The 25,026-nt window shown below is 35.6% G+C and overlaps 5 protein-coding genes across 8 annotated transcripts in view; 3 read left to right on the forward strand and 2 right to left on the reverse strand.

Annotated features, from left to right (window-relative positions):
• ETHR (ecdysis triggering hormone receptor) overlaps positions 1-5,670 on the forward strand; it is a 51,160-nt gene extending 45,490 nt beyond the window's left edge. The window contains exons 5-9 of one of the 2 annotated variants that reach the window (XM_066281474.1): positions 4,116-4,320; positions 4,370-4,544; positions 4,615-4,786; positions 4,940-5,020; positions 5,073-5,670. In XM_066281474.1, coding sequence (XP_066137571.1) covers positions 4,116-4,320; positions 4,370-4,544; positions 4,615-4,786; positions 4,940-5,020; positions 5,073-5,244 — 805 coding nt within the window. In that variant the 3' untranslated portion in view covers positions 5,245-5,670. Of the gene's footprint in view, positions 1-204; positions 1,295-4,115; positions 4,321-4,369; positions 4,545-4,614; positions 4,787-4,939; positions 5,021-5,072 lie in introns of those variants that run through there. The other variant, XM_066281473.1, reaches the window with a different exon arrangement.
• A 1,494-nt stretch (positions 5,671-7,164) lies between these two features.
• On the reverse strand, positions 7,165-15,472 carry Cda4 (chitin deacetylase Cda4). 2 transcript variants are annotated; one of them, XM_066281471.1, is made up of 10 exons: positions 15,231-15,472; positions 10,323-10,431; positions 10,155-10,266; positions 9,967-10,094; positions 9,699-9,904; positions 9,154-9,310; positions 8,959-9,097; positions 8,762-8,897; positions 8,599-8,709; positions 7,165-8,542 (listed from the first exon to the last, which is right to left on the reverse strand). In XM_066281471.1, the coding sequence occupies exons 1-10, from the start codon at positions 15,455-15,457 to the stop codon at positions 8,251-8,253; spliced, it is 1,617 nt and encodes a 538-aa protein (XP_066137568.1). In that variant the 5' UTR covers positions 15,458-15,472; the 3' UTR covers positions 7,165-8,250. The 2 variants fall into 2 exon arrangements, with proteins under 2 accessions (XP_066137568.1, XP_066137569.1); XM_066281472.1 differs by having other exon boundaries at positions 10,323-10,420; positions 15,231-15,401.
• Positions 15,473-17,250: 1,778 nt separating this feature from the next.
• IFT43 (intraflagellar transport 43) lies at positions 17,251-18,324 on the forward strand. 2 transcript variants are annotated; one of them, XM_066302898.1, is made up of 6 exons: positions 17,251-17,317; positions 17,386-17,488; positions 17,581-17,750; positions 17,831-17,863; positions 17,916-18,035; positions 18,098-18,324. In XM_066302898.1, the coding sequence occupies exons 2-6, from the start codon at positions 17,447-17,449 to the stop codon at positions 18,300-18,302; spliced, it is 570 nt and encodes a 189-aa protein (XP_066158995.1). In that variant the 5' UTR covers positions 17,251-17,317; positions 17,386-17,446; the 3' UTR covers positions 18,303-18,324. The 2 variants fall into 2 exon arrangements, with proteins under 2 accessions (XP_066158995.1, XP_066158996.1); XM_066302899.1 differs by having other exon boundaries at positions 17,256-17,317; positions 17,391-17,488.
• A 1,155-nt stretch (positions 18,325-19,479) lies between these two features.
• On the forward strand, positions 19,480-22,649 carry LOC136338778 (uncharacterized). Its single transcript, XM_066281482.1, has 3 exons — positions 19,480-19,814; positions 21,860-22,100; positions 22,162-22,649. The coding sequence occupies exons 1-3, from the start codon at positions 19,809-19,811 to the stop codon at positions 22,356-22,358; spliced, it is 444 nt and encodes a 147-aa protein (XP_066137579.1). The 5' UTR covers positions 19,480-19,808; the 3' UTR covers positions 22,359-22,649.
• LOC136338777 (UPAR/Ly6 domain-containing protein rtv-like) lies at positions 22,623-25,002 on the reverse strand. Its single transcript, XM_066281481.1, has 3 exons — positions 24,802-25,002; positions 22,884-23,057; positions 22,623-22,828 (listed from the first exon to the last, which is right to left on the reverse strand). Exons 1-3 carry the CDS (start codon positions 24,869-24,871, stop codon positions 22,623-22,625), a joined length of 450 nt encoding a protein of 149 aa, XP_066137578.1. The 5' UTR covers positions 24,872-25,002.
• Positions 25,003-25,026: the final 24 nt, after the last annotated feature.

The raw sequence follows: 25,026 nt of genomic DNA on the forward strand, positions 1-25,026 counted from the left end.
CAATGCATAGTCCTTATTTCATAGTTTCTGTCTGGAGTTTCATTTTACGGCATTGATGGCCAAACGCTCTGACTGCCGTGAAAATGGGGGATTACCATTGGTTCATTGCCTTATATCCATGCCGCCGATAAAGTTAGCAGCACCTCAATAATTTGGCCCTTAATCGTGTAACTCAGAAATTACCAAGACTTTCTTCTCTTTCAGCCCCATACTTGGCATAGCTGAATTCAAGCTAGTGGACTATTTTGACGGATCCAAAGAGCCGGCCTGTCATACCTTAGCCAACACCCTTTGGTCCGCCCTATATTTCCTTGGCAGTATTTTCCTATTTTTCATAGTTCCTCTCGTTGTGCTTCTTGTGCTGTACTGCATTATAGCTAAGAACCTTATCTACAACGCTACCAGCCTAGTGCTGAACAAGCACATTGATAATTACTCTATAAGAGCCAGAAGGCAAGTTATCTTGATGTTAGGGACAGTAGTGCTCAGCTTCTTCCTGTGCCTGATACCGTTTCGAGTATTCACATTATGGATTATCATAGTACCTGAGGAAAACGTGTTCAATTTGGGCGTGGAACGGTACTACAACATCCTGTACTTCTGCAGGATCATGGTTTATTTAAACTCTGCAATTAACCCGATTCTGTACAACCTCATGAGCTCGAAATTCCGCAAGGGATTTCTGATTTGCTCAGAAACGAGGCGTAGACTGTTTTCGCGCACCACGAACAGTACCTTTACCAGTGGGCAACATTCCAGTACCAGAAGCAGCACCCTGCGCACCAGCCACGAAAGCTACAGGGTGTCCTGCAGACCGAAAGCTTGCTCAGTGCTCATAAAATCATCTGCAGATTCTTTCGAAAGCACGGGAGATGCAAGTAGGAGGAAGCTGCGAAGCGAGGGAGAAAGAGTCAACGTTAATATTTTTACGGAGAAAGTCATAATTTGCCATAACAATAAGAATTTCGCCAAGAACGTTGAGGGGAAATGTGTTGGGGAAAACGTGCATGATCTCGAGTTAGGTGAAAACTTCTTGAAATCGAATGGGAAAGTCGATGAGGAGACTTTTGTGTGAGGGTGTACTTACAGAGCCATGGAACCTCTTGCAGAGCCGTAATGCTATAGCGATTAAACTGTCAGTAGATATATCTATAAATTAGGAGAATATTTTTCTAAGTCATACTATCAGTCTTTCTTGTGTTATTTGCTTAGGTGTATTACAAAACTATATTTAGACGATAGGTAGAACCAAAGATGATGGCAACGCTTTTAAGAAATAAAATTCTCAACTTGCCGCCTTGTTTCTTACTTTATTTTAGTTATTCATAAATCTGCAAATAAATTTTAACGAAACCCCATCGCTGTGTCATCGCTGGTAGTAATGCATTTTGGCAACCCCATGTAGACAGTCACATCATTACAAATCCACTAATAGAACATATGTAGAAACTTGACATCATCTGCGATCGATTTAGTCCTGCTCATTCCATCATAACACAGTTAACACGACAAGAAATAACTCCCAGTTACATGTAAGTATTGTCTTTGCTTTATTTAGTTTAGGCATAAAATGCTTCACTAATTGTAAATTTTAGTACCTCTTAGTTGCGAGTTAAATTGGCCTTTCTGCAAAAATCGAATTTTTGTAGAAAAATTAAATTTTTTTCAGCGAAAATAATTCACCCTTTATGATAATAATTTTTTTATACTTTAATTGAACCCTGCATGACCCCCCTGCAACGTAGGAAACAGTCCCGGGCTGCAACTATTCATCCTCTTAATGTAGAGCAGGCAAGGTGTCGCGGCACATTCCCCTTTTTATCCTTTTAATCTAACACCTCCTCATATTTACATAAATTCATAATTATTTCCCCAAAGGCTTTCATTAGCTACAATCATTCAGCTCAAAGCTCTAACCAGAAAGGCAAATTGGATTCATGGCCTATTAATTCCTAAAGTCAAATATCCGTCCCACACCTTGAGCGACATATTCGTTTTTATGCTCCTCAGGAACTTTCAAAGTCTCCTGATGCCTACTGGGGGGTAATGAACCTAATTAAAAGTTTATGCTTCTAAATTTCTCGTAAAGACCAAGATTTCGTGAACTCTTACGTAATATTTGGTAGGCACTTGCATCGAAGACTGTGCAAGATATGTGCAATTTTAATGCCAGTTATGTCATTCTATCCCCAGTAACTAAAAGAGAATTTTTAAGTCACTCAAATAGTGCTACGTTATCGAAACACGTAAACGTAATTAGCGTTGGCCCATACTGTAAGGTGTTATCTCATAATAAACTTGTCATTTTCACGTTTAAAAATCCGTTCCTAGACAACCAATTAAAAAGAGCATTTCAGAAATATCGGGACAAACTCCTGGGGATTGTTCAGAGCAACAATAGAAGATATCTGAGGATAACAACCATTGTCCGCATCACAAGGCGCTTCGACCTTCTGATGCTTTAAGACAGTAACAGTAGTGGCCAAAAGCAGATAGACAAATAGGATTTTTCATTTAAATCATTCATATGTTAATTGATCTATTTCCTATGCGTGTACGTTATTTGTCGCAAAACACGTTATAAAAAATAATAAACAAATTTTAATAAAGTTACTTTATTGTCAATAAAAAAATTAATTTTTGGAATTCACCTGGTAAAAGTAGATAGACAATTTAAAAACGAAAATAAAAACATAACAATTTCCTTCAAATTATTTCAAAAACCAATTGGGACCTTTACCAAGACACGAAAAGTTGGTAAAACACCTATTATTGTCAATTAGTGCCTGACATTAACCCGGCATTGATTTAATCAGTTTGTTTAATATTGCTGGATTAATATTTTTCCACTTTTCTTATAATTCAATAAACATTTCATCGCAATTTGTATAATTTTTAACTCTCAATCCTTGATCAACAACTTGCCACAAGTTTTCTATGAGATTCAGATCGGGCGACTGGGAAGGCCACTTCAAAATCCGCACTTTTTCGCCTGTAGATTGGCCCCGTTATGGGATTAGGTAGCAGATATGGCCCAACTAAATTGTCATCAACACTACTGGCCCATAGAATATGACATCTCATGTGAAACTTTTTGAAAATTGCAAAATTAATCAGTGAGCGTGACAAACGAACGATCAAGAATATCTGTTATCAGTTTTGTCTAAGATAAACATTAAGCAACAAGTACTTGACAGGTGCATTCAAGTTCAAAAACGATACTATAAACAATTTCTGAAGGGTTATTTTGTACAGATAAATCAAAATAAAACGCACTAAAACTCGATAAAACATATTTTTGAACGTAACTGCCTTAAAGCATCATAAAGGCGTGGCGTTTGAGGGCATTTGCGGATACGTGGTTCTTACACTCAAATGTCTTCAATTGTTGTAGTGTCATAACTTTGAAGCATCCTGTATAAATAGTACATTATACAACGAACACGAAATGCTACGCCTTTTCTACGAACATGACGCTTGCGCATGATCCGTGCACAAATACACTAGTTCACATGAGCAAGAAGTGGTCAGTTTGTGCAAATTGCTTATAATTTTTTTTCTACAACAAATTGGGAAAACAAAAGGGATTTATGGTCTTGACCTTTAAAATTCGATGGAGGTGTCACCAAACTTTGTTTGTTTTGCCTTGTTGCTATGTACACTGGCACGAAGCCGTGGAAAATAAGATTATTTCCTTATCATTCTGCATGTAACCTAAAGTAATGCATAGGAAATTCGAGCTTTTCAAAATCAAGGGTTTTTCGATAGCATTCCTGAGTCGATAATGATACAATACCATAGCAGTGGCAGAAAAATGGATTGTCGTACTAGAACGATTCTACCCATTGCCTTTTTGAAAAAAAAAATTATTAGAAAACAAAATAAGTAACTTTTATTTCTACAGTAAAAATCACAAAATAATCCAAAGTTATAACGTTAGAGGATTCTTTAAATTAACCGGTATGGGTCTGCATATAGTAGAATCCGTGAGCACTAGTTGGGTTAACGTTAACGATAACGTCGGAAATTTTACGTCAAAACAAGGTTATCACGTGAGTAACTTAAAAGCTCTCTAATTAAAAAAAAACTTGTCTCATTTACCTCCAATCTTTTAGTCCAATCCTCGCTATTACTCAGTATGGAGCCGAAGAGTACTTCGATGGATCTCTGGTCTTTGTCTGCTTCAGCCTGGTAGTGGACCTAATGCCCTGTGCATTCTTCATCGGATCTGTGGTACTTTTTTTCATTTTTCCTTTAGGAATTCTAATATGTGTCTACGTCTTGATTGCGCGGACTCTCATGACCCATCCAGCCCAGTTGGTAAGTTTGCGCTCTTAACAATTTCAGGTCGTAACTGCCGCAATTTCAGGCAAATCTCCAAAACAAAAGCGTCACCATACCGAACCAAAGTATGATAAAGTACCGAAAACAAGTGATTTTGATGTTGGGTACGGTGGTGACTGCCTTTTTCGTTTGTCTCCTTCCGTTCAGAGCTTTGACCCTGTGGATCATCATTAGTCCCCCAGGGGCGAATTTTCGGATCGGTTAGTTTGGCCACTGTTTATTTCGTTTAAGTTTACATGCAAAACGCGAATTCTCTCATTTTTCTTATAGGATTCGAAACCTATTACAACATACTTTACTTCTCAAGAATAATGTTCCACATAAATTCAGCAGTCAACCCCATTTTGTATAACATCATGAGTTCGAAGTTTAGAGGGGGATTTTTCAAACTGTGCGGCATGAAGAAGTTGAGAAGGCAGTTTAAGAAAACCGAAATTATTAGGTACCGCATTTTTCTAAGCTCATGGCGAATTCCGGCGTCCGCACTCTGACACGTACGCGATAAAACAATGCCAGACCGATTTCGCCCCTTCCGACTGCCCGAATTCGCCATTAAGATTAGCGCGTTGTCCTGATATGTTGTAATGTATAACAGGAAGAGCACTACAAGTTCTACTACACCCAGTAGTCAGCCAACTTCGGAAAGTATCTTAAGAAGTGGAAGAAATCAGTCAAGGTTCGTTAATAAAATCGAGTGGAAGAGCGCATTAATACGTGGACAATTTCAGATATTCCAGCAGCCTCAAGGAGGTGAAGGAGAGCTGCAAAGAGGAGGAGGAAGCATCGAATGCGACAAAAAACTCGACTTTGGCGCGAAATGCTTATATAAGAGCACCGCTCCAGATTGTGGGAGCTGTTAGTGACCAAAAATTAAATGCAGGGACAGAGATATATCTTTGAAAATACGTTGTATAAGGTAATAACATATTCAAACGTCTAGTTTCACCTCTCATTGAAGACCAAATAATGATCTGATTTTTGGAAAGTGATTTATAGCAATTCATTATTAACCTAGTTGACAATAAACAGTATACAGACGGTTGTTATAGCATAAAAAAGTTACGCTTAATTCCGTTTACCTCTATTGAAACTGAACAATGAAGACTTTGATAGTACCAGAAACTGACAGTATTATAGTATTATAGTATTTCTAGGAAAATAAAGTCATATCTTTGTGTCAAGAGTAATAAAACCAATGAAGACATTTCGAATATAGTGAATTAACGGTCTAGTCAATACTACAAATAATAGACTAAATCTTAATTTTATTATATTTATACATTACACGTACATAAATTTTACGTAAATATACCTTATTAGCTTTGATGTGCAGTGTTTTATTCGGCAATAAATTACAAATCTTCTCGTATATAAATACCCATTATACAGGGGGATTGAAAATTACTCCCTTCTAATTCAGACTTCCGAAAAATCTTCGGACCTATAGATTTTTTTTTACCCTTGCACATTTTATCCCTGTGCAATTGCACTTTCAGGAACTAGGTAAGTCATGGAATTGATTTTTCATATTTACCAAAGAAGATGATGTTCATAGGAGTCTCATATCGGGGTCAAGAATTATACGGAAGAGTCGGTCGTATACAGGGTGTTTGGTAAAAATTCGAGGGGTGAATCTGTGGAGGATTTTATGAAAAAAAGGTCATATGAACATGAGTCCGTTTTCGGTTCCTGTGAGAAAACCCGGATTTTTCTGATAAGCTCGTCCCGGCATTCAATATTTTTATGAAAATCGAGGAGCATAAAATAATCGTAGGGACATATTTTGAAAGGGAAAGCAATATTTATAATTTCACCAGTGGCGTCCCCATTGATATGACCCGGAACATTATAATCAAAAAATATTATACGCCTCTGGCTTTTCAGTAAAGAAAAATAATTTTCTAGATGCTCCATATGTCTCTCAAACAAAAGTCTCTATATTTAAATTAAAAATAATACTAAAGTAACGTAATACGCGCAATTTACTCTTGTGGTTCTCATTTTAATTTTTTTTCCTATAAAAACAGTTAACAGTATGAAAAATATTTAAGAAACCTTTTTTAGTAGAAATATAAAGCATTTAGCAAAACATTGTTATTAAAAAAAAACAGTGACGTATCATATTTTTCGTTTAAAACGTTCAGCGTCGCGTAAATGGGAGCGCCACTAGTCGCATTAAAAATATACTTTTTCCTTTAAAAAGAGTGTTTCTACACCTATTTTACACTTCCGGATTTATATTAAAATATTTAATGCCAAAACGGGCTTATTAGGAAAAAACTAGTAAAAAATGTATCATCCTGTGTGCCAAACTTGAAGCAAAAACAGCTCCATGTTCACATAAACTTTTTTCTAGAAATCATTCGCAAATTTTGAACTTCGATATATTATTATGAATCACCCTATGTACCCCCCTCCCTCGTCCTCAATCTTCTGACTATAAACCATAAGGGAGCAGATATGACCTACATCTAGCGCAATCGAAGGTTTTTTCTTGGTGACAACAATTTGCGTAAATTCATAGAAGATCGGTTTTTGGGATAAGTATTCAATAGCCTATTTAAGTCCCCTGAAAACGGTAAAATGCAACGGGAAAATCAGCGGGTAATTTGTTCATGAATTTCCATACAACACCCCAGCTTACTAATCGCGTTCTATAAGATATCAAAGGACATAAAAGATTTTTTCCACTACATTGAGACCCCATTGTTGGGTGACTGTGAAATACTTTTTTCGCTTTTTTTAATCTTTAGCGCGGACTGCATACAAATGATTGTAAAATTTTTTGTAAAAGATTTTTCTTATTAAATTAAAAGAGCGTTAAAATTTAAATAGTTTATTCGAAGTCCACAAATGACAAGTGATGAGGCCAGTTTCCTATATACTTTTTTTATACGGATTTAAAATTGTAAATTTTGTGCAAAAAAAAAAATGAACATACCATCATTGTCCCTTGTTTAAATAAAAAAAATGTGAGAACTAATAAGTAGGTGCAGGCACCAACAAGTGAGGCAAATGATAAATGGTGAAAACCATAGTGCTTAATATACAAGATATTTCAGAACTATCGCATCAAGCTTCTAAAGGTTAACCAGTGCAAAAATAGAAGGTATTTGAGTATAAGAACCCTTGTCCGCAAACTCTCCCTAAGGCGCTACGGCCTTGAGATACGTTAAGACAGTGATGTGCAAAAATGTTTTTCTCGAATTTTTGTACATTTCATTTTAATTTATTTCTACAAAATAGCATAAAAACGTTATTCAAATTGTCATCCTGTAACTTCATTGCATCTCTTTCAACGACGTACATGGTTTCTGCAAACTTAGTAAAAATTTGAAAATTGCTTTGAACGATTTCAAATGCCGTAGTGGTCATGCTCTGTTTCATAAACTAGAGTCATGTCCGGCACTTGTCCCCTCAAAAAGAAATCTAAAGGTGTTAGATCAGATGACCTAGGGGGCCATATAATTGGACTACCACGACCGATCCAATGTCATTCGACCTAATGAAGCTTAACGACGTCATTTTGAACAATTTCTGTATTATTATTTTGTACAAACAAATTAAAACAAAACGTACTAAAATTCGATAAAACACATTTTTGCACACAATTGTCTTAAAACATCATAAGGCCATAACGTCTTAAAGAGACATGTGCAAACACGGGTTCTTATACTCAGATATCTTCTATTGTTGCACTGAACAAACTCTAGAAGTTTGTTTTTACAGTTCTGAAACTCCCTGTAGAGATGAACCCTCCAAGCAAGATCCTTGAAGATCTCGCAACAACTTTTAACCATAAATAAAGATTTATTTTTTAACCAAAAGTTTATACTGGATATTGTCCATTAGCCATCACATTAAAATGCTCCTTAAGCCGGCATTTCTCAGACAAACCTCTATCGTTCATACATTATCAGGTACATAATTGTCTTTGTTGGGAATCCCAGACCCGGTAGCATCACCCAACCATGGATACTGGTTGGGACAATCAATACACGTCTCCAGATATCTCGTATCAGTGAAGTTCTCTTTTTTAAAACTTAGAGCGCACTTGTTCGATACTTTGCAGGGAGTTGGAGGAAAATTGTCCTTCTTGCTACAGCCCCAAGGTTCGTAGTTGTTCAGCTGTTTCAACCCCTTAGGATCGGTCATCCACGTGAGCGCTTGGGTATTGGTTACAAACCACACATCTGGGCTGTTTTTTTGAGGTTTGTTGTTATAATTTTACTTGAAGAAACTTTGAAAACTTACAGCGTTGTCACCCAATCCAAAAATATTTCCAGCCCTTTTTCAAGTTCCTTGATGGAGAACCAATTGGTATGGAAGGCCATCATATAGGGCGCCCTATTCTGGTCATAATACCTAAGAAGTGCCATTTTCATACCATTATTGGATTCATTGGTACAACAAATACCTTGAAAAATCTTCCTGCAGCCACTCGAAGACGTCTTTAGGGTCGTGATTGTGTAACACGCATTGATCTAAGTAGGGGCAATGGCCGCCCTCAAAGCCTTCTACATAATGAGCATTGAGAGGAACCTCCCACACTCCTAAAATTTGTTTCAAGAACGTAATTATGTGATTTACCTTCATGAAAGTGAATATAACAACCTGGGAAAGATTTTGAAGGGCAAGTGCCAGATTTACATTCATGAGGAATCTTGTAGTCCAAAGTGTAAGGCCACACTGGTATGGGTAAAGCTGGTACCCCAATTGAACTATCGTATATGAAGCCGAACTCCTCGAGCACCTAAATGGAGGAGCTTCAGTGGATATCAATTTAAGAAAGTCCAACGATGCTCCTACCTTATATTGGGTATTGCGCCCAGGTTTGAGGAAAGGCGCCCTCATCCCCACTACCTCACTTTTGGAAATATTCGCAAAATGCCTCAAAATCTCTCTCATGCCGATCATTTCTCCAACCCATTCTTCATAACCTTTGTCCTGTAGTCCTGATTGCAACCTATGGAGAAATGCAACAGAGCGTAATATAATTGCCTTGTGTTAGATCTCGTAGAGAATCACGAAACCCTTTAGGATCGTTCTCCATAAAAACAGCCCCTGTAGAACCCTAATTTTCAACAAATGCAATTGCCGGCATTTCAATAAAATTGTTCCGATTTTTTGAATGAAAAAACCTTAGAGGTTGCGGTGACGTAATTTTTACTTAGAATTTTGAACACTTCTGAATATGCCGTCAATGAACATCATTTTCGCACAGTGTCGTCCCGCAAGAGTTTCCTTATCGCGATAATATATATTTCTCTCCTCGTAAAATTTAGTCCTCCCATCGTAACAACAATTAAACCTCTCGTCGTAACAAAATTTTGATTTAACAAATTAACACTTACGAGATGGTCTCGGTTCCAATTTCATGTCCTTCACTAGCAAGTTGCTGGATCATCTGATAATTGCTATACTCATGAGAAACATAAAAGGTTCCCCTGATCGGGCACCCGTTGGGATTCGTTCTCTTGCCATTGAGAACTTTCTTGTAATGCTCAAAATTCTGTAGGTTTACAGCCCCGTCGAATGTTAGCAATATCATCTGGGGCGTCTAAATGTTAGAAAAGTTAAGAACTACCGGTTAGGTTGTGATAGGGGGGAGAGGGGTCTTACGTTTTCCGGGTCAAGATTGCCCGGTATGGAGGTCCCATCTTTAGAGCAGAAGCAATAAGGCAGTTGACATTCTGAGAGGTCACATTTTTCTGCCAGGTCAGTTGGAGGTTCCGTTATGGGGGCTGGAGCTTCGTTTAATTATGCGGATTATAGGAATGGATTGGGACATATAATGTTATGCAACTTACTGGTAGCGATAGGGCCACATCTTGCCTCGTTCTTGAAAGTGCAAAACTTACTGATGTCATCAAAAAAGAGGCCTGAGGGGCACCTATTCATGTAGGGGTACCCATCTACGCACTGCAAGTATAATGGTGTCTTGGCACTTTTAGATCGCTATATGGTTGTAATATTACCTGATAGAACCTCCTGCAGGTAACAGGGTCCGCGAAATTTCCCGTACCAGTGGCTGTAGGACATTTAAATTCCTCTTCATTCTTTTGCTGGCCGACAACTGTAAAGAACCTATAGATAAAAATCGGGTAGAAAATGGCTTTCCAAACCGGGATTTTTATCATCCGCAGAATTGAGCAACGTTTTCACGGATATACCATTGTCAGGGATATTATTACATAAATTGTTCTTAGTAGGAACGATGCTTGTTAGTACAGCCTTATGAATACATTATGGTAATGGAGACCTTGTGCATTATTTACTTTAAAATTTCTCCAAGTTTCTATACGTATAGTAAAGTGCAAATAATCGCAGTGAAGCAGTTTTCCACCCATAAAAGTGGACCTTGAAATCGAACTATAGCGACAGCCCTAGTACGTGCAGACGTTTTATACAACAAATACGGTAATCCGGTAATAATACAAATGAGGCTAAAATAGAAAGTAAACGTGATGATATGAGAATATGATATGGTGTTGCTTTTCTTACTTTCGTTTATTTTTGTGACCTATGCAATTATTGTGACGTTGCTTGAACGGGTTCGGCAAAAAGACGATAATGGGCACGTTCGCCTTAAACAGATTGAAATTTTGTGGTCAAATTTAATGCGATCAACGATAATTTGCAACATTCAGAAGCCGAAAGGCACCGGGGTCCCCCCTGGGCGCCCTTAATTAGAACAAGAATTTTCAGTCGCGCCTCGCTAGAACGCGCACACTTTCATATTTGTCCCGGCCGCATGGGCCGCGCTAAACGGATACATTTTTTCCGGCCGACAACGTCTCAAAATCTTAGGAATTTGCATTGCTTCCAAAGCGCATGACGCACAACCGTTTCCGACTCCTCGTACCGCTGGCGCAGTGTAAAACAACTGGCCATACGAAACGTCCCTCGGTACTTTTCGAAATATACTGGGTATTTACTGTAACACCGGCTCATCTGCGTAATACTATGTAGTGAATTTACGAAATGCTATAAAATGTCTACCAATCACCCTAAGCCCAAAGTACTGTTTCTCTGAAATACGGAGTGCAGTGTTCCTTTTGCACGTCCCTAAGTTTTTGAGTCAGTTAGGGAACCTTTTTTTCATCTGCTTTGGTTAATGGTACAAGTTTTATGAGCTGATCTTATTTCTGCGCATGTCGTCTCTAGCACCTGAAGAACACGCTCTTAAATCATTTTCAAAAGCCATATCGATCACAACAGCGAACGCAGCTACTAGGACCTTTAGAAACATAAAAGGAGATAATTAACAATGATAAACCGATTCATAAATATACAAGACTGATGAAATATAGCAAACATGTCTTAGCACTGGCTCATTGAAGCATACACAAAGCTGTGATACTTTGTTCCAGAACGCCCATAATTGGACCTACATAACCCTGAGCCGAAGCCGGCCTTAACATGGTTGAACGAAATATTTAATCACTCCCCTTCCCCCCAAGGAAAACCGCCTACCTGAAAAGTTCACCGCCCTTCTTGGTCTACCGCCCAACCGCCCCCCTGTAAGGACGGTACTACGCTGAGTTAAAAATATAAAGTAACAAGAATCTTAAAAGTGTAACACCCTGTGTTAGGACAACGAAGCTTTAAGTTCCATCGTCAATTTAATTTGTTTTCGGTGTTATGGGTGGCTTAACCAGGGACTTTACAACTCGGCCGTCGGATGGCACAAATTGCTGCTTAATAACAAATTTGTCAGAAAATTCCATCTGAAGTAAAATTCCTTGGAGCAGATGACTTATAACTCTGACGCTTTTGAGTCCTCATATCAGACTTTAATTTTAAAAGTAAAAGAAAGAAAGAAAGCATAACCGGTCAAACATGTAAAGTTCTTAGTGACCCACGTAAGATGGTCCACTATATTGTCTCAAAAGTCGTAACCTTTAGAAAAAAAGGCTTAATATAAAAGTTATTCTTTTTTTGAATGATTTTTTTTTGTATTATTGTCGAAGTTACAAAGTGGTCCAGAAAAACATGACCTGACAAAAATACATTGCTTTTAATGGAATGCGCTATATTTTGTTACGAATATCTATCCTCCTTGTAACTATAAGTATTTTTCCTTATTAGAAAATATAAACTTTTTAGTAGTTTTTTAGTTAATTCGTTTGAAAGTAGAGATCGAAGGAAAAATAAACTTTTTTAAATTCTCAATAAATTTATTTAATATTAATTGAATCGTTAAAACACTTATCTGGTTAAAAACAAAGAGAGCTTCCAGTAGAGTATATTTTTAATTTTCGCAAAATTTTATACAGGGTGTGAAAAAAAATCAAAACTTTTCACATTTCAAAGGCATCAAACTTGCTTTTTTTAGTGGAACACCCTGTATTTTTTTGAAAATGAATTCTTTTAATTCACTTCCAAATGATATACTCGTACATACATATATGTTATGGAGGGTATTTCAGGGTTGAAGTGACAAAAGATTCCCCTAAGCAAAATGTGGAAGAAAGTTCATATGAACATAGATTCATAAATGCTTCGTTCTCGAGATATAAGGTGTTAAGTTTTAAAAAAAAATTAAAAACTCTTTAGTCGATTTTAATGAATTTCTTACAGTTTATTAAAACAATTATCAGACATGATGAACCAGAAAATCCAGAGAAAAAATACCACCCTGCATTTTTTTAACGGTTTTGCTGTAATATTCAGCTAAAGCCACTAAAAATGCATTTTTGCCTCTTGCACTTTATAAAAAAAAAAAAATACTATATTATATCTCTCCACTTCTCCAAACTCCATAACGAAAAATGAAATTGTCCAAAATTTACCCAAAAATTAATTGCAGCGTGTTTCATTTTTGAAAACACTATATAACAATAAAAGTTAGTAAATGTCTGATAATTGTTTTAATCAATCATAAAAATTTAACACCTTTATCTCGGAAACGAAGCATTTTCGAATCCGTTTTCATATGAATTTTTTCCATATTTTACTGATGGGAATCTCCACTAGGCTTTTGTCACTTCAACTCTGAAACATCCTGTATATCTAAACTGAAGTCATTCCACATACTGTACAAAAGTACATTCTATACAGGGTTCGCCTTTGGTAGCTAACATAATCTGTGTATTGAAAATTACAGGTTTAATGTATTTTTGAAGTTCATATTTTTGTTTTGTAAAAAAAACTTAATATTGTAAAAAACACAAAACATGCAAAATAATTGTTAAGCAACTCGATCGTGTCAAAGTTCGCTGATGAATCTATTGCCTTCGCAGTATAAAGTAATTTACAGTTTTTTTTCCATTTACCCAAAAAATATTAATTTTTGATAGTTATGTTGTACATCGCATTTATTCATTTTTTCCTACCAATTTAATGATTCACAAATAAATGTAGGGTATTATTTGAACAAAATAATTTTTTTCAATTTAAAAATTCGAAATTTTTGTTAGAAGCTTTTTCAATTTTTTTTTCCGTTTAATTCTTTATAAAAATATGTTAATTTTCCGTTAATTTAAAATTTAGTTTATCAATATATGTCCAATAGTTTTGTAGATAATTGAGTTTTAATAAAACTCCACAAGTATCGAAAAAGTCGTAAAATGAAAAAAAATGAAAAATAGTTAAGAATCGGTATTATGTGGTGTTATGAAACTTATGTTTATTTTCGACGAAGAAACAATTTTCACTAAAAAAAAATTGCCACGTTCCACTAAAAAAAATTAAGCAAAGGTCAGTTTCCGGTATAACCGGAAGTCGCATCAGGTTACAAATACTTTTACAATGTCAGGTCTTTTCTATAAAACAAAAATACGAGCTTCGAATATACTTGTAAATTTCCACATAAGGATTGTATCACCTCCCAAAGGCGAAGTCTGTATGGACACCACTCGTACTATTGCAGCATTTATAGTCGTGGCTCTATGGGCATTGACATGCTCCTGAGTAGAATTTCTTGGGCAAATTAACGCGCCTTTTTCGTCACAAATTAAACTGAAGAATATGCTATTCAAGGCACTGCTACGCATACCGGCACGTCGTGTGAAAAGAAGATTCAGTTGTTATTAGTGAAAAATAATCACTTTTAACACTGCTGATATTCAATAGTCTCTCAGCTGTGGGTAGCTGAGAAGACGATCATTTATCTACCCAAACCTATTTTATACGCAACACTCATAGATTCGGCGTATGGTATCCATGAGGATTTTTCGATCATCATTCAAGTTCTCGCTCAGCTATTTCAATCCGAGACTAAAACGTCGTCACTCATTAAGGGCATAAATTAGGAAATGTTTGACCTTAGAAAAGTGCTTTAGAAAGTTATTTTGTGGACATTTTTTTGAAATTATTTTCTACTCAAAATTCCATATTGTCGGTGCTTAGCAAGCAGTTAACCTTGCTATAATTTAAACATTTCTGATCCCAGTTTTGCTATATTAGAATTTCGAATAATTAGCACCAATTTGATTTGGAAATACATGCAATACATATTTATGTGTTCGCTGTTTATTATTATGTAAAATCGAGAGCATAATGAGTAATGTTACACTTTATTAAATAATCCGAAGTACCGAGACTTTCTGTCCAGGTACTGCACAGCATGCGACAGTGGACAACTTGGTGTTTCCAAAACTAGTGCATTGATTTATAGTACCTAAAACATATATTTAGAAACACAACACTTTTTTCTAATCTTCACGGGAGCATGGGCATGACGTTGCAACAAAGTTGCACAATAGCCCTGGTACCACCTCGACCACAAAGTGATACATAACATCCTCTGAGAAGAAATTCGTGCTTTTTTATTGTTCGTGTTATGAAAGCTTTAAAACTGCCTTTTATTTCCTGCACGTAATTCACAATCCACTTTTCACTGGCAAATTCACGTAATTAACTGTTATCTAATTAAAGCTTACCCCGACTGATTAAGCCCAAAGTCACCCAAATCACCAGCCCGAACTTCGTATGTTCCCACATAATTTTTAAAAATTTTACAACGAACACGACACAATTCTACTGTTTGCTGGTAGTACTGCACAGCAGGAGTTCTTGTTTCTTGTAGCCGAGAAGGTTGGACTTGTCGACGTCTGTTTCGCACTTTCTTTTTATTGCCGGCTAGTCGACTGTTGATGTCTCCGTCCATACCTGGGAGATTGGAAAACTAAATAAACTACAAAAGGGGAACACAAAAAGTAACAAACTACTTCGTGATCTCATGGGAAAAATGTTTGTTCACAGAAACATTAAAAAACATGCCGGATTTTGCTCAGTTCCACAATCAAATTCATTGCAGCGCATTAGTTAGAGGCATTATCGTGATCCAAACTATACACGGTATAACATATCATCATGGAGATACTAAAAGAAAAAAAAGGGTATGGTAAGATTTCATTTTTCACGAGTTTTTCAACGAGCCCACACATGACATATGTTTCCGTTGAAAAAAAATGAATAGGGTTGCAGCTAAGAGGTTCAAAGAAAATATTTCACTTTATTACCAATACAAACTCAAAGTACAAGTACAATTCAAAATCACTTCGCGTGTTTCAAACGGTTTTTTTAAGTCATTCATTGAAAATATATTAATTTTATTTCGCACTTTCGTCCAGCCCCATATACCGGGTGTATTTTTTAAGATCTGCCATCCCCCAAATTTCAAGAAATGAAAACTAATATTTAAAATGCTGAGACACATCGACATTAAAAAGAAGGGGGAAGACGAGAAATGAAAAAAGTTCTCAGCTCCGATCGACAATATCGCAGAGGTTGCAACCCTTTTGTTTTTTTTTTAATAGGGAACATGGGTCAAGTAGTACATTATCTTAAAAGTCTTCCAATTCTCTAAACAACCGTGCCGAAATGTTGGTATTTTTATAATTTTTTTTTCCATAATTTTTAATTGTGCAAAAGATGTTCAAAATGCATTTCCTTATTCTGCATCTAATAATACAAAGGGTCTTCAAACTCTCGTCACACTTCTTCAAACTTCTGTTATGGAATGTTACAACAAACTTCTACAGTTCGAAGTAGTACTTGAAAAACTTATACAGGATCGACTAAACCACACTTTCAAGATATCCTAGAGAAGTAAATATTTTGATTAAATTGGGAGTTTCATTAATACGTTGACTCGTTTCTTCACAAAATTCAATTCTCCTATCAGAATCATCTGTAAGCTGCTGGTGAATTTGAAGCTGGCAAGAATGAAGCTTGTGCATCTTCAACACCTTACGAATTGAGTTTTTAAATAAACCAGTTACTGAGGAAATCTTTAGTAAAGAACTGATAGATTCTGCCCCAAACATCCCTGTAGAATTATTGCGGCATTGTTGAGGTAATATATTTCTCAGAAAATTGGTAGTCAAAAAGTTTAAAAATTGGGCGTTTTATTGAAGAGAATTTTATTATATTTAAAGTGAGGGATCATTCAACCCATAGTCCCATATGAAATTCCCAACTTGACTGCACCCCCAGAGAGGGGGTTGTTTCGATAAGTTAGAAATGCCCTCCATCACGGGTGAACCTCGAAAACAAAACTGGCGTTTAAGATATATTTGCAATTATCTCCAAAATAACTATGGTGGAAAGTTTTGGATAGAGTTCAATGCAGGTATAGGGAGATCATCCCTTGCATTTAAAGATGCCTTATTAGGTCTCGTTGTAAAAATAATTATAATCTTTTCAATTTCCATAAACTAGCTCATGGAACCTAACTCAGCTAAGTCCAAAGCCTCCTTTTTTGGAATAGAGACAAGTAAATTCCCACAACACTAAAGAGAAGAAAAAACACATTTAAATAGATTTGAAGGAAAATTATTATTTTACAAAATATTTAAGTTCAGTCATCGTTATTCTTAGCCAGGATATCATGATGCATGTTTGGTTGCCTAAACAGAGCAGCTTTTCCTTCAATATACCTGCTATTTCAAGGTGGGTAGCCAAGACAACGACCCATATCATACCATGAGAAACGCAAACAAGTCGAGGGCATAATAAGTTATAGGTAATTTTGTTGTCGCTAGGAAAATATTATTTAAATGTAGTATTTTCGCACTTCCAATTATTGAAAAGGGCAGGTAAGCTGTGAGGCTAAAGTGCGTCTTTCCAACAACAAAGGCCCAATTGGGATACCATGAACTGGGACGAAGATATTGACCTGTTGGCTGGTAGAAAGGTAAGCTTTATTTAACTTATAAACGAATTTGCAATATTAAATTAATGTTTTTACATCGGTACTGTCTGTATCCAATGTTAACGATGTTTTAGTCCCAACCCAAACAAGGCCGCAGGTCAAACAGCAACACACCAGGGGACTCGAATTCCAATAACTTTTTTGGCGATACGAACCCCTTTGATACAGACCAGAAAGATGACAAACCCCTTATGAAACCACGTAAAACTAGCGTCTGGGGAGAAGAAGGAAATAAATCAGCAAAGTACGTTCATATCATTGCATACAAAATAGCATAAATCCAAAAAATTTGAATGATTTGATCTTAACAATTTCCTGTCTTAGGGCCAGCAGATCCTCTACAAATATTATTGAGCTGTGAGTATGCTTCCATTACGTCAGGTTAATATTGTACGATCCGTTCTACTAGAGAACGATTCCAATCGGACCATAAAGAGAGCCCGAGAAACACAGAAGACGACATCCCAGTTATACCGGACATTGACGACTTGCAGGATGACCCTTTAAATTTGCCGGACGTCAAGCCTGTGTACGATACAAAATAATTAAAATTATAATGGTATTATTTGGCATTAATGATATAACTTGTAGAGTAACAGTTGACAAGTCCACTTACAAAGAACTGGACAGCAATCAATTGGGATTTGGACCGGGGGATAAAATAAACTTCGGAAATTTGGGAAACATTGATTTGTCCTTTCTCACGAGTAAATTATTCCCCGAAAAGGACGTGCAAGTTAAGCCAGAAGTCTGGACTATGGAAAGTTTGTTTAATGATTTGTCAAGAAGTAACTGAATATATGGTAGTTGATTTAAAATCGTTTTTTACTCAAAATTTTAATGACGATCTAATAATCGCCCTAAACCTGGTGATATGAGATAATTCTTACATACCATCTGGACACACAACAAAAAAATATTTAAACCAAATTTTCTGTACACCATTTTGTCAAGAACTGTTCAAATGCTATTAAGATGTCGTATAATCCAAATTGTAAAATAAATTGGCTTTAAAAATAACATTGAAAATTCTAAAGCTGCTCTAATGTCAAAGAAAACGATCGAAACGGAGGGCCATTGGCGTTAGGAAAACTTACTTTTTTACTGCAAAATACACATGCATCTTCCCGAGTAATCGGCACCCGTAAGGTTAATTTCTAAAATTTACAGGCAGTTTGGAGAAATATATCAGTTTGCATATTTTTAATTAAATTTTAACTCCTTGCAAATTTCTTTAATAAACCGTTTTTGGTCTGCAGTTAATGCAGCAAACAAAAGTGATTTTCGGACATAGAATTAAGTCAAATTAGTGTATTAAAACCCTAAACACCCTGTGCAGTGAATAAAGTACGACGTTTTGAGATGCGTAAATGCGTCTGAAAGAGGGTCATAGACATATTTCAAGTCCAGCTGTCCAATGATCAAAAGCTTGCCAGCTTCATCTTAACATAACAAATTTAGCATGTTAAAGCGGTGTTCATTAATTATTTAGGTGTTCAAGCAGTTGTTTAGATATACAGCGGTTGCAAAAAGTATGGCAACACGTTTATAACTTTCATGAACTTAACATTTTTAAAAAATGTTTGTGCACATATAATTTTATTTTAAAAAAGAGACTTAATGCGTTATTTTAGAAGTTGCCATTAATGCATTATTGTCGAAGAACAAGTAGCATTAACAATTATATTTGGTTCTGACAAGTCGGTGCCCCACCCCATTATGCTATGACTATGAGGGTGTGTCTTGATGAGATTTTCCCTAGGAAATGGATCGGTAGAAAAGGCGCACTGAAATGGCCACCACGATTTCCAGATGTTACGCTGTTTGATTTTTTGCATGTTATAAACGTGTCGCAATGCAGCGCTATATAAATCATTACATTATTAGGGCTGTTACATGTGTGTTGTCACAAGACACCTACATAAGCACCCAAGTTATCTATTAATATCTTTTAACCGACGTACGAGTCTTTTGTCCTCTGCAACATAATACCACTAATTCCTCTCATTTCCTAAAGGTATCCCACATACGCATAAAATCATATTAGAACTAGTAAATATAGTGGTGTGGGTCCTTACGTGCATCTTTACATTACCAGTCTCCGAAGATTCGATTTTCTCACGACTAGAACTGAACTTTTGCCAGTGCGGAATAGACGATGCGGCGATTTATTGGCCAATGCTGCGATTATATGTAGCAAACTTACATTTTTTTACAAGTTACAACATTGCCATTACAGCAAGATTTGTTTCGTAAGGGTGGATGGAAGATAATTGGTCAACCGTAGTGCTCTTCTCGAATCATGAAGGTAAGTTCAGCGAATTTGTAAATAATTTCCCCTTCAATTGACTTCCTGCCTATTGAATTAAGTACCTAGACATGAATCAGGAATAGTTTACTCATGGACTTTTGTAAGTTGTTACAATAAAATATTTATTTCCAATACTTTTTTAACCGAATTGGATTGATCCATTTCTTGAAGCGTTACATTGTTTTGACTATTCGCGGATTTCCGTGTATCATTTTCTAGAAAATTTTTAATACAAGTTACGCCTAATATTTGTTGCAGAAATAAAGGAACGAGAAGTTTTATAAATAACCGAAACGTTAACTTAAATAAACATACACATATACTTACCTGAACTAACCCTAAGTAACCTTTCCTTTGTAGAGGATAAAAACTTTCATAGATACGCCATCCACACATCAGGCGACTAAAAAATAATAATAATAAATCAATCAAAAAAACAAAATTAATTCAAAACCCGAATTAACCTGAACTTATCCGAATTAATCTGAATTAACCTGCGATTTAAGTCTCCAAATTCCTGCTGCTTTTGACCCAAAACCATTTAATCGCAATAATTGCATAATCTAGTCCACACCGATCCGTAAGCCTTTCGAAAGCCTTGAAGTTATTAAATATTGATTTTTTAAAATAATTTAGGGTTTTTCGATAATGTTTCCGAAATATTTTAAATTCTACTTCGGAATTGAACTTTAAAACGTTTTCTAAGTGCATTTTCAGTGATAAACGGATTATTTAGTTTATTGCAACAACTTGTGGCTGCTTAAACTTGGAAGGAAAAACGTCTCTCATACTTAAATTAAATTTAACTGAACTAACCTGTGAACCTCGTACCTTCCGCTCTTAACATTGCTTTTATCCCCTTTTTTATAACATTTTATCAGCTTATCAATATACAGGTCGAAAAATGTAGAATCTTTTATTGTCGAATTTTTCTGCTAATTCAGTTTCCGAGATTATTTAGACTTTTCCAATTTGACTTCTTTGAAAATTAGCTCCTCAGTAATTATCACACATTTTTTTAGGTTTGGGGCTACGTGCCTTGAATCAAATGAAAGTCAGTTACTGGACTATTTCCAGTAATTGAATAGAACATTTATTTGCTGCGAAAAATAATGTATATCTAAAATTTGTAGGGCTTACGAAAACGTAATAAAAATTGCAAAATTCCTTGCAGAAATCCGTCTTGGGTACTTATTGTATCAACTTCTGCGTATTACTAAAAATTCCTAAGAAATTAACAATTTCAAATAGTATTTAATACGCGTACAAATAGAAAATGACCATTTTGTTGGTGAAATTAAGATTCATTAAAACCCCACTTAATGGAAATGTTAAAAATCAAAATAATCTCCATTATCATCTATAGTCTTTTGCCACTTGTCGCGTAAATAATCTATGCCGTTGCAGTAGGACCTTAGGGGTTTCGAAGCAAAATAATTATCTAGCAATTTTCGAACATATTCAACTTTACAGAACTACCGATTTTTTAGATGAAACTGCGGTAATATGAACAACTGGAAGTCAAAGGGGGTCAAATCTGGAGAATACGCCGCACCTATCGAAAAGATATAAACCGTTACTGTTCCCTAAAACCAGCGAAAGTTCCCTGCGACACCGAATTGTGGCATTTTAATTAATAGCTGACATCGTCTTTTTGTTGTCCTAGCCACTTTTACATTTGGCAATAATTTAACCTAAAACTGTGACCCATTTAATCTAACTAGACCCAATTGCAAAAACCAGTTTCATTTGAAGTGGAATGGCATACACTATTGATCTAAGTAAGACTTTTGTTTGCGCCTAACTGAAGACTCTTCACGATCATTATCCCGCAGCAAAGTAGTGAAAGGATTGCTTATGAAGAAAAATATTAAATTGGCAAACTTACGTAATCAGTTATAGTTTACAAGACATGTAAGATGTAACTGCATGCGAATTTGAAATATCATCATACTAGAGAGGATTTTCTATATATACCTACCATTGTTTCAGTTGTTCACATAATTTTACACAACATGATATTACCACGAATTTCGATTTAGATCAAATGCTTAGTAATCTTCTCTTGGTGCTTCTGCTGCGTCCAAAGCTTTCCAGCGCAGTTTTACCAGAGCGTGCAGTTTCTACCACCCGCAAGGTCGTTCATCACAAGAGCAGATGAGTTCCACAGCAACGTAAAGATCTCCAACCATATTAATTTCAATGACGTAACATCGGTATTTCATCACACCTTTGGCAACACCTTTGAGGGTCACATAACACCGGATTTCAGTGATGGTTTATGTACGTCTGTTATATGCATTTTTATTATTGTTTTTAATGTGATATATCGATTTTATTTTAGCTTATCCCGACCCATTTCTGCGAACTGGCGGAGCAGCAAAACGAATAGCCGCATATCTTTATAGGAAAGAACTGTTCTTTGGGGAAATCCCCCATGTAAGAATCCTGTTGTTCAATAAGCAAAAAAGGATCGACAACGGCCTTCCTCCTCATAGATTAGGTTCTTTGAGGGCTCCCTCACCTTGGTATAGATTTTAGCAAACTAATGCTTTTTCTGGATCAGCAATTTCCTCTCAGCAATTTTGAAGCGGAATAGCAACTCCAAATTGCGCTACTTTGCCCCAATTGACCCGATCTCATATTTCTTACAGTTACAGAGATCCTCATCGTTAAGCTTCAGAAACGGACAGATCTAGATACGCAGATTAACAAAGTCAAATAAAAACAAAACATATGTCTTTCTAATTTGTTGTCAATAATAGAATAAGAAGTACATTATAATATATTGTGTAAATAATTTGTTTAATAAATATTTGCAATCATACTTGTCAATAACATTGAGAAAAGTAATACGTAATTCGCATTTAAACTTATAGAACTATTGCACAAATCACCCTTACAGAAGCACATAAGTACTTTTTTGTAGTTCCATTTGGTGTACGCGCAACGGTCCTCGCTGTCTGAAGGGCCCCTTTGGAGGCAAATCCTCTGAGTGGCCACGCCATATTCTACAATAAAAGGCAGATTAAGGTCAGTTGTGAGGTAAAAATCTAACAAATTAACCTTCTTTCAGAGCATTTTCGCTTTCCACAATTTTACCGCACCACCCAGAGGCACAGGGAACAGTTTCCACGCCGATTTCTTGTTTATTCTCCACTAGAGTTAGATTTACCACGAATTGATCCTTGCAGCTTCCTAATTCACCTCTTGATCGGCACATAAAACATCTTTGAAGTCCTGAAAGTTCATTGCGTATATAGAAACAGAGTATCTTAAATGCTAGGTGATTTTATTGCTATTTTAAAAACTGTAAGAATTAAGACTGGCAGAAAATTTTTACTTCTTAGCATGCCGGTTAGAATATATGTAAATAAAAATTGGAGAAAAATCGAGTTACCAAAAATGGCTCAATTTATATATATTGTTTCCCTTAATTTTTTTAAAATAATATTAAGACCATCAAAGACAGTTTAACGAATAAAACTTTGAAATAAAAGTATACAAAAGACTTTCCAGCTTATGGAGCCACCTAGAGAGGGAGCAACTAAAAAAACCTACTGAAGACAAAAACTCTTTGAAAATGCTTTAACTTTGGCTTGAAAATTTATGAATATTTCATGTAGTGTTATTATAATGATTATTATTATTTGCCTATGTAATTTCCACAAAAACTAGATTTAACATGGAAATCAGATGTGTTTGCAATTTCTGTATGGCACAAGCAAAATAGCTACGATCTATAGATTTTTTTCATTCATTATAGCTGCAGTAAAATATCATTCTAAAGACAGTAAATGATAATATTTTCATGGAGACATTTTAGTGGGCTGTAGTAGTCTGCAAAATGATTAAAAAAATGCTAATAGACCCATGGTCAATGACGCACCGTTTTCAACAGACAGGGTAGCAAAGTTTCACATTTTTCTCAACCATTGTCAACAGTTTTTGTAATTTGGTTTTCTTTTCGATTTATTTTTATTCTAAGAAATACATTAAATGTTGCGAATTGTATTAGACAATTCATAACTGAGCCGGATGATTATTTTTGTCCTCACTTCTTTAACATTTTTAATTTGCATTGATAGATATTTTTGCAATTTCTACGAAAACAGTAAAAAATATGAAAATACTGCAAATGACCAAAATACTAAAAAATTGAAGAAGGCATTTAAATTTGTTATTAGAATGAACACAAGGTATTCCATAAAAAGATGTAAAGCATAACGTAGTACATGACCCAAAAAACATAACATCCTACTTAAGGCAAAATGTGAGGAATAATGTAAACATTTTTCACCCTGTATATTTACAATAGTACATTTGTGGCCGTAGGTCTACTAATTTTTTATTATTATTTTGTAGAATACTATTGGCCTGTGAAATCTCTTCATGGTGATATGTTAAACTTTGTATGTAAAAGAAAAATGATGCAGTAAATAATCAAATCCATACCATTTCGATTGGTTCATGTAAAGTAAATCGTGACGATGAATAATTTTAAGCCTAAATTGATGATTTATAGTCTACAAAATGTAAATATCTATTGTAAATAATAAAATCTTCAAAAAGGTTTCCGACATATTATGGAAATGTTATGAAAATTAACAAATTTGCTTTTTCTTGGATATTATTGCTAATTGAAATTTATAAGATATTAAAATTGCATATTGTCCATCGCTAAACCCTGTAAATTTGCCTCCAATTGACCGAACATCTATTTCTCACGGTCCCCGAATCCCCTTGTCCGAAACGCAAAATATAGATACATCTTCTACATGTAAAATGGCGATATATAGAGATGGTATATTGATTATTTCAACGATGGTGATAAGTGAAATTTAATGTTTTATTTAAATAATTTACGTCTTATAATCAATAAATGCAAACTGAAAGAATGCCATAAGCGGTTTCACCAGTCATTTAGGCCAAGACCCTGTAAAACTAACTATCTTGTCCTGTATTCACCAAAAGAGAAACTCACCATTAGAAAAATCTAAGAAAAATGCTAAAAATATACTGAAACTAATGATTAAATTCACTTTAAAGTCCATTTTTTTGTATAGGAACTATACACTTTTAATAACTCTTCAAGGAAACATATTTAACTGTGTCTTGCTTGTATCATAGTTACTTTCACCTTCGGTGATTCGATCAAGCGTTAGGTCGTAGGCACTTAAAGAAGCGGTTTAACCTTGTACAAGATCTT

The sequence above is a fragment of the Euwallacea fornicatus genome, chromosome 4, assembly GCF_040115645.1.
Source record: "Euwallacea fornicatus isolate EFF26 chromosome 4, ASM4011564v1, whole genome shotgun sequence".
Classification (NCBI taxonomy): Eukaryota; Metazoa; Arthropoda; class Insecta; order Coleoptera; family Curculionidae; genus Euwallacea; species Euwallacea fornicatus.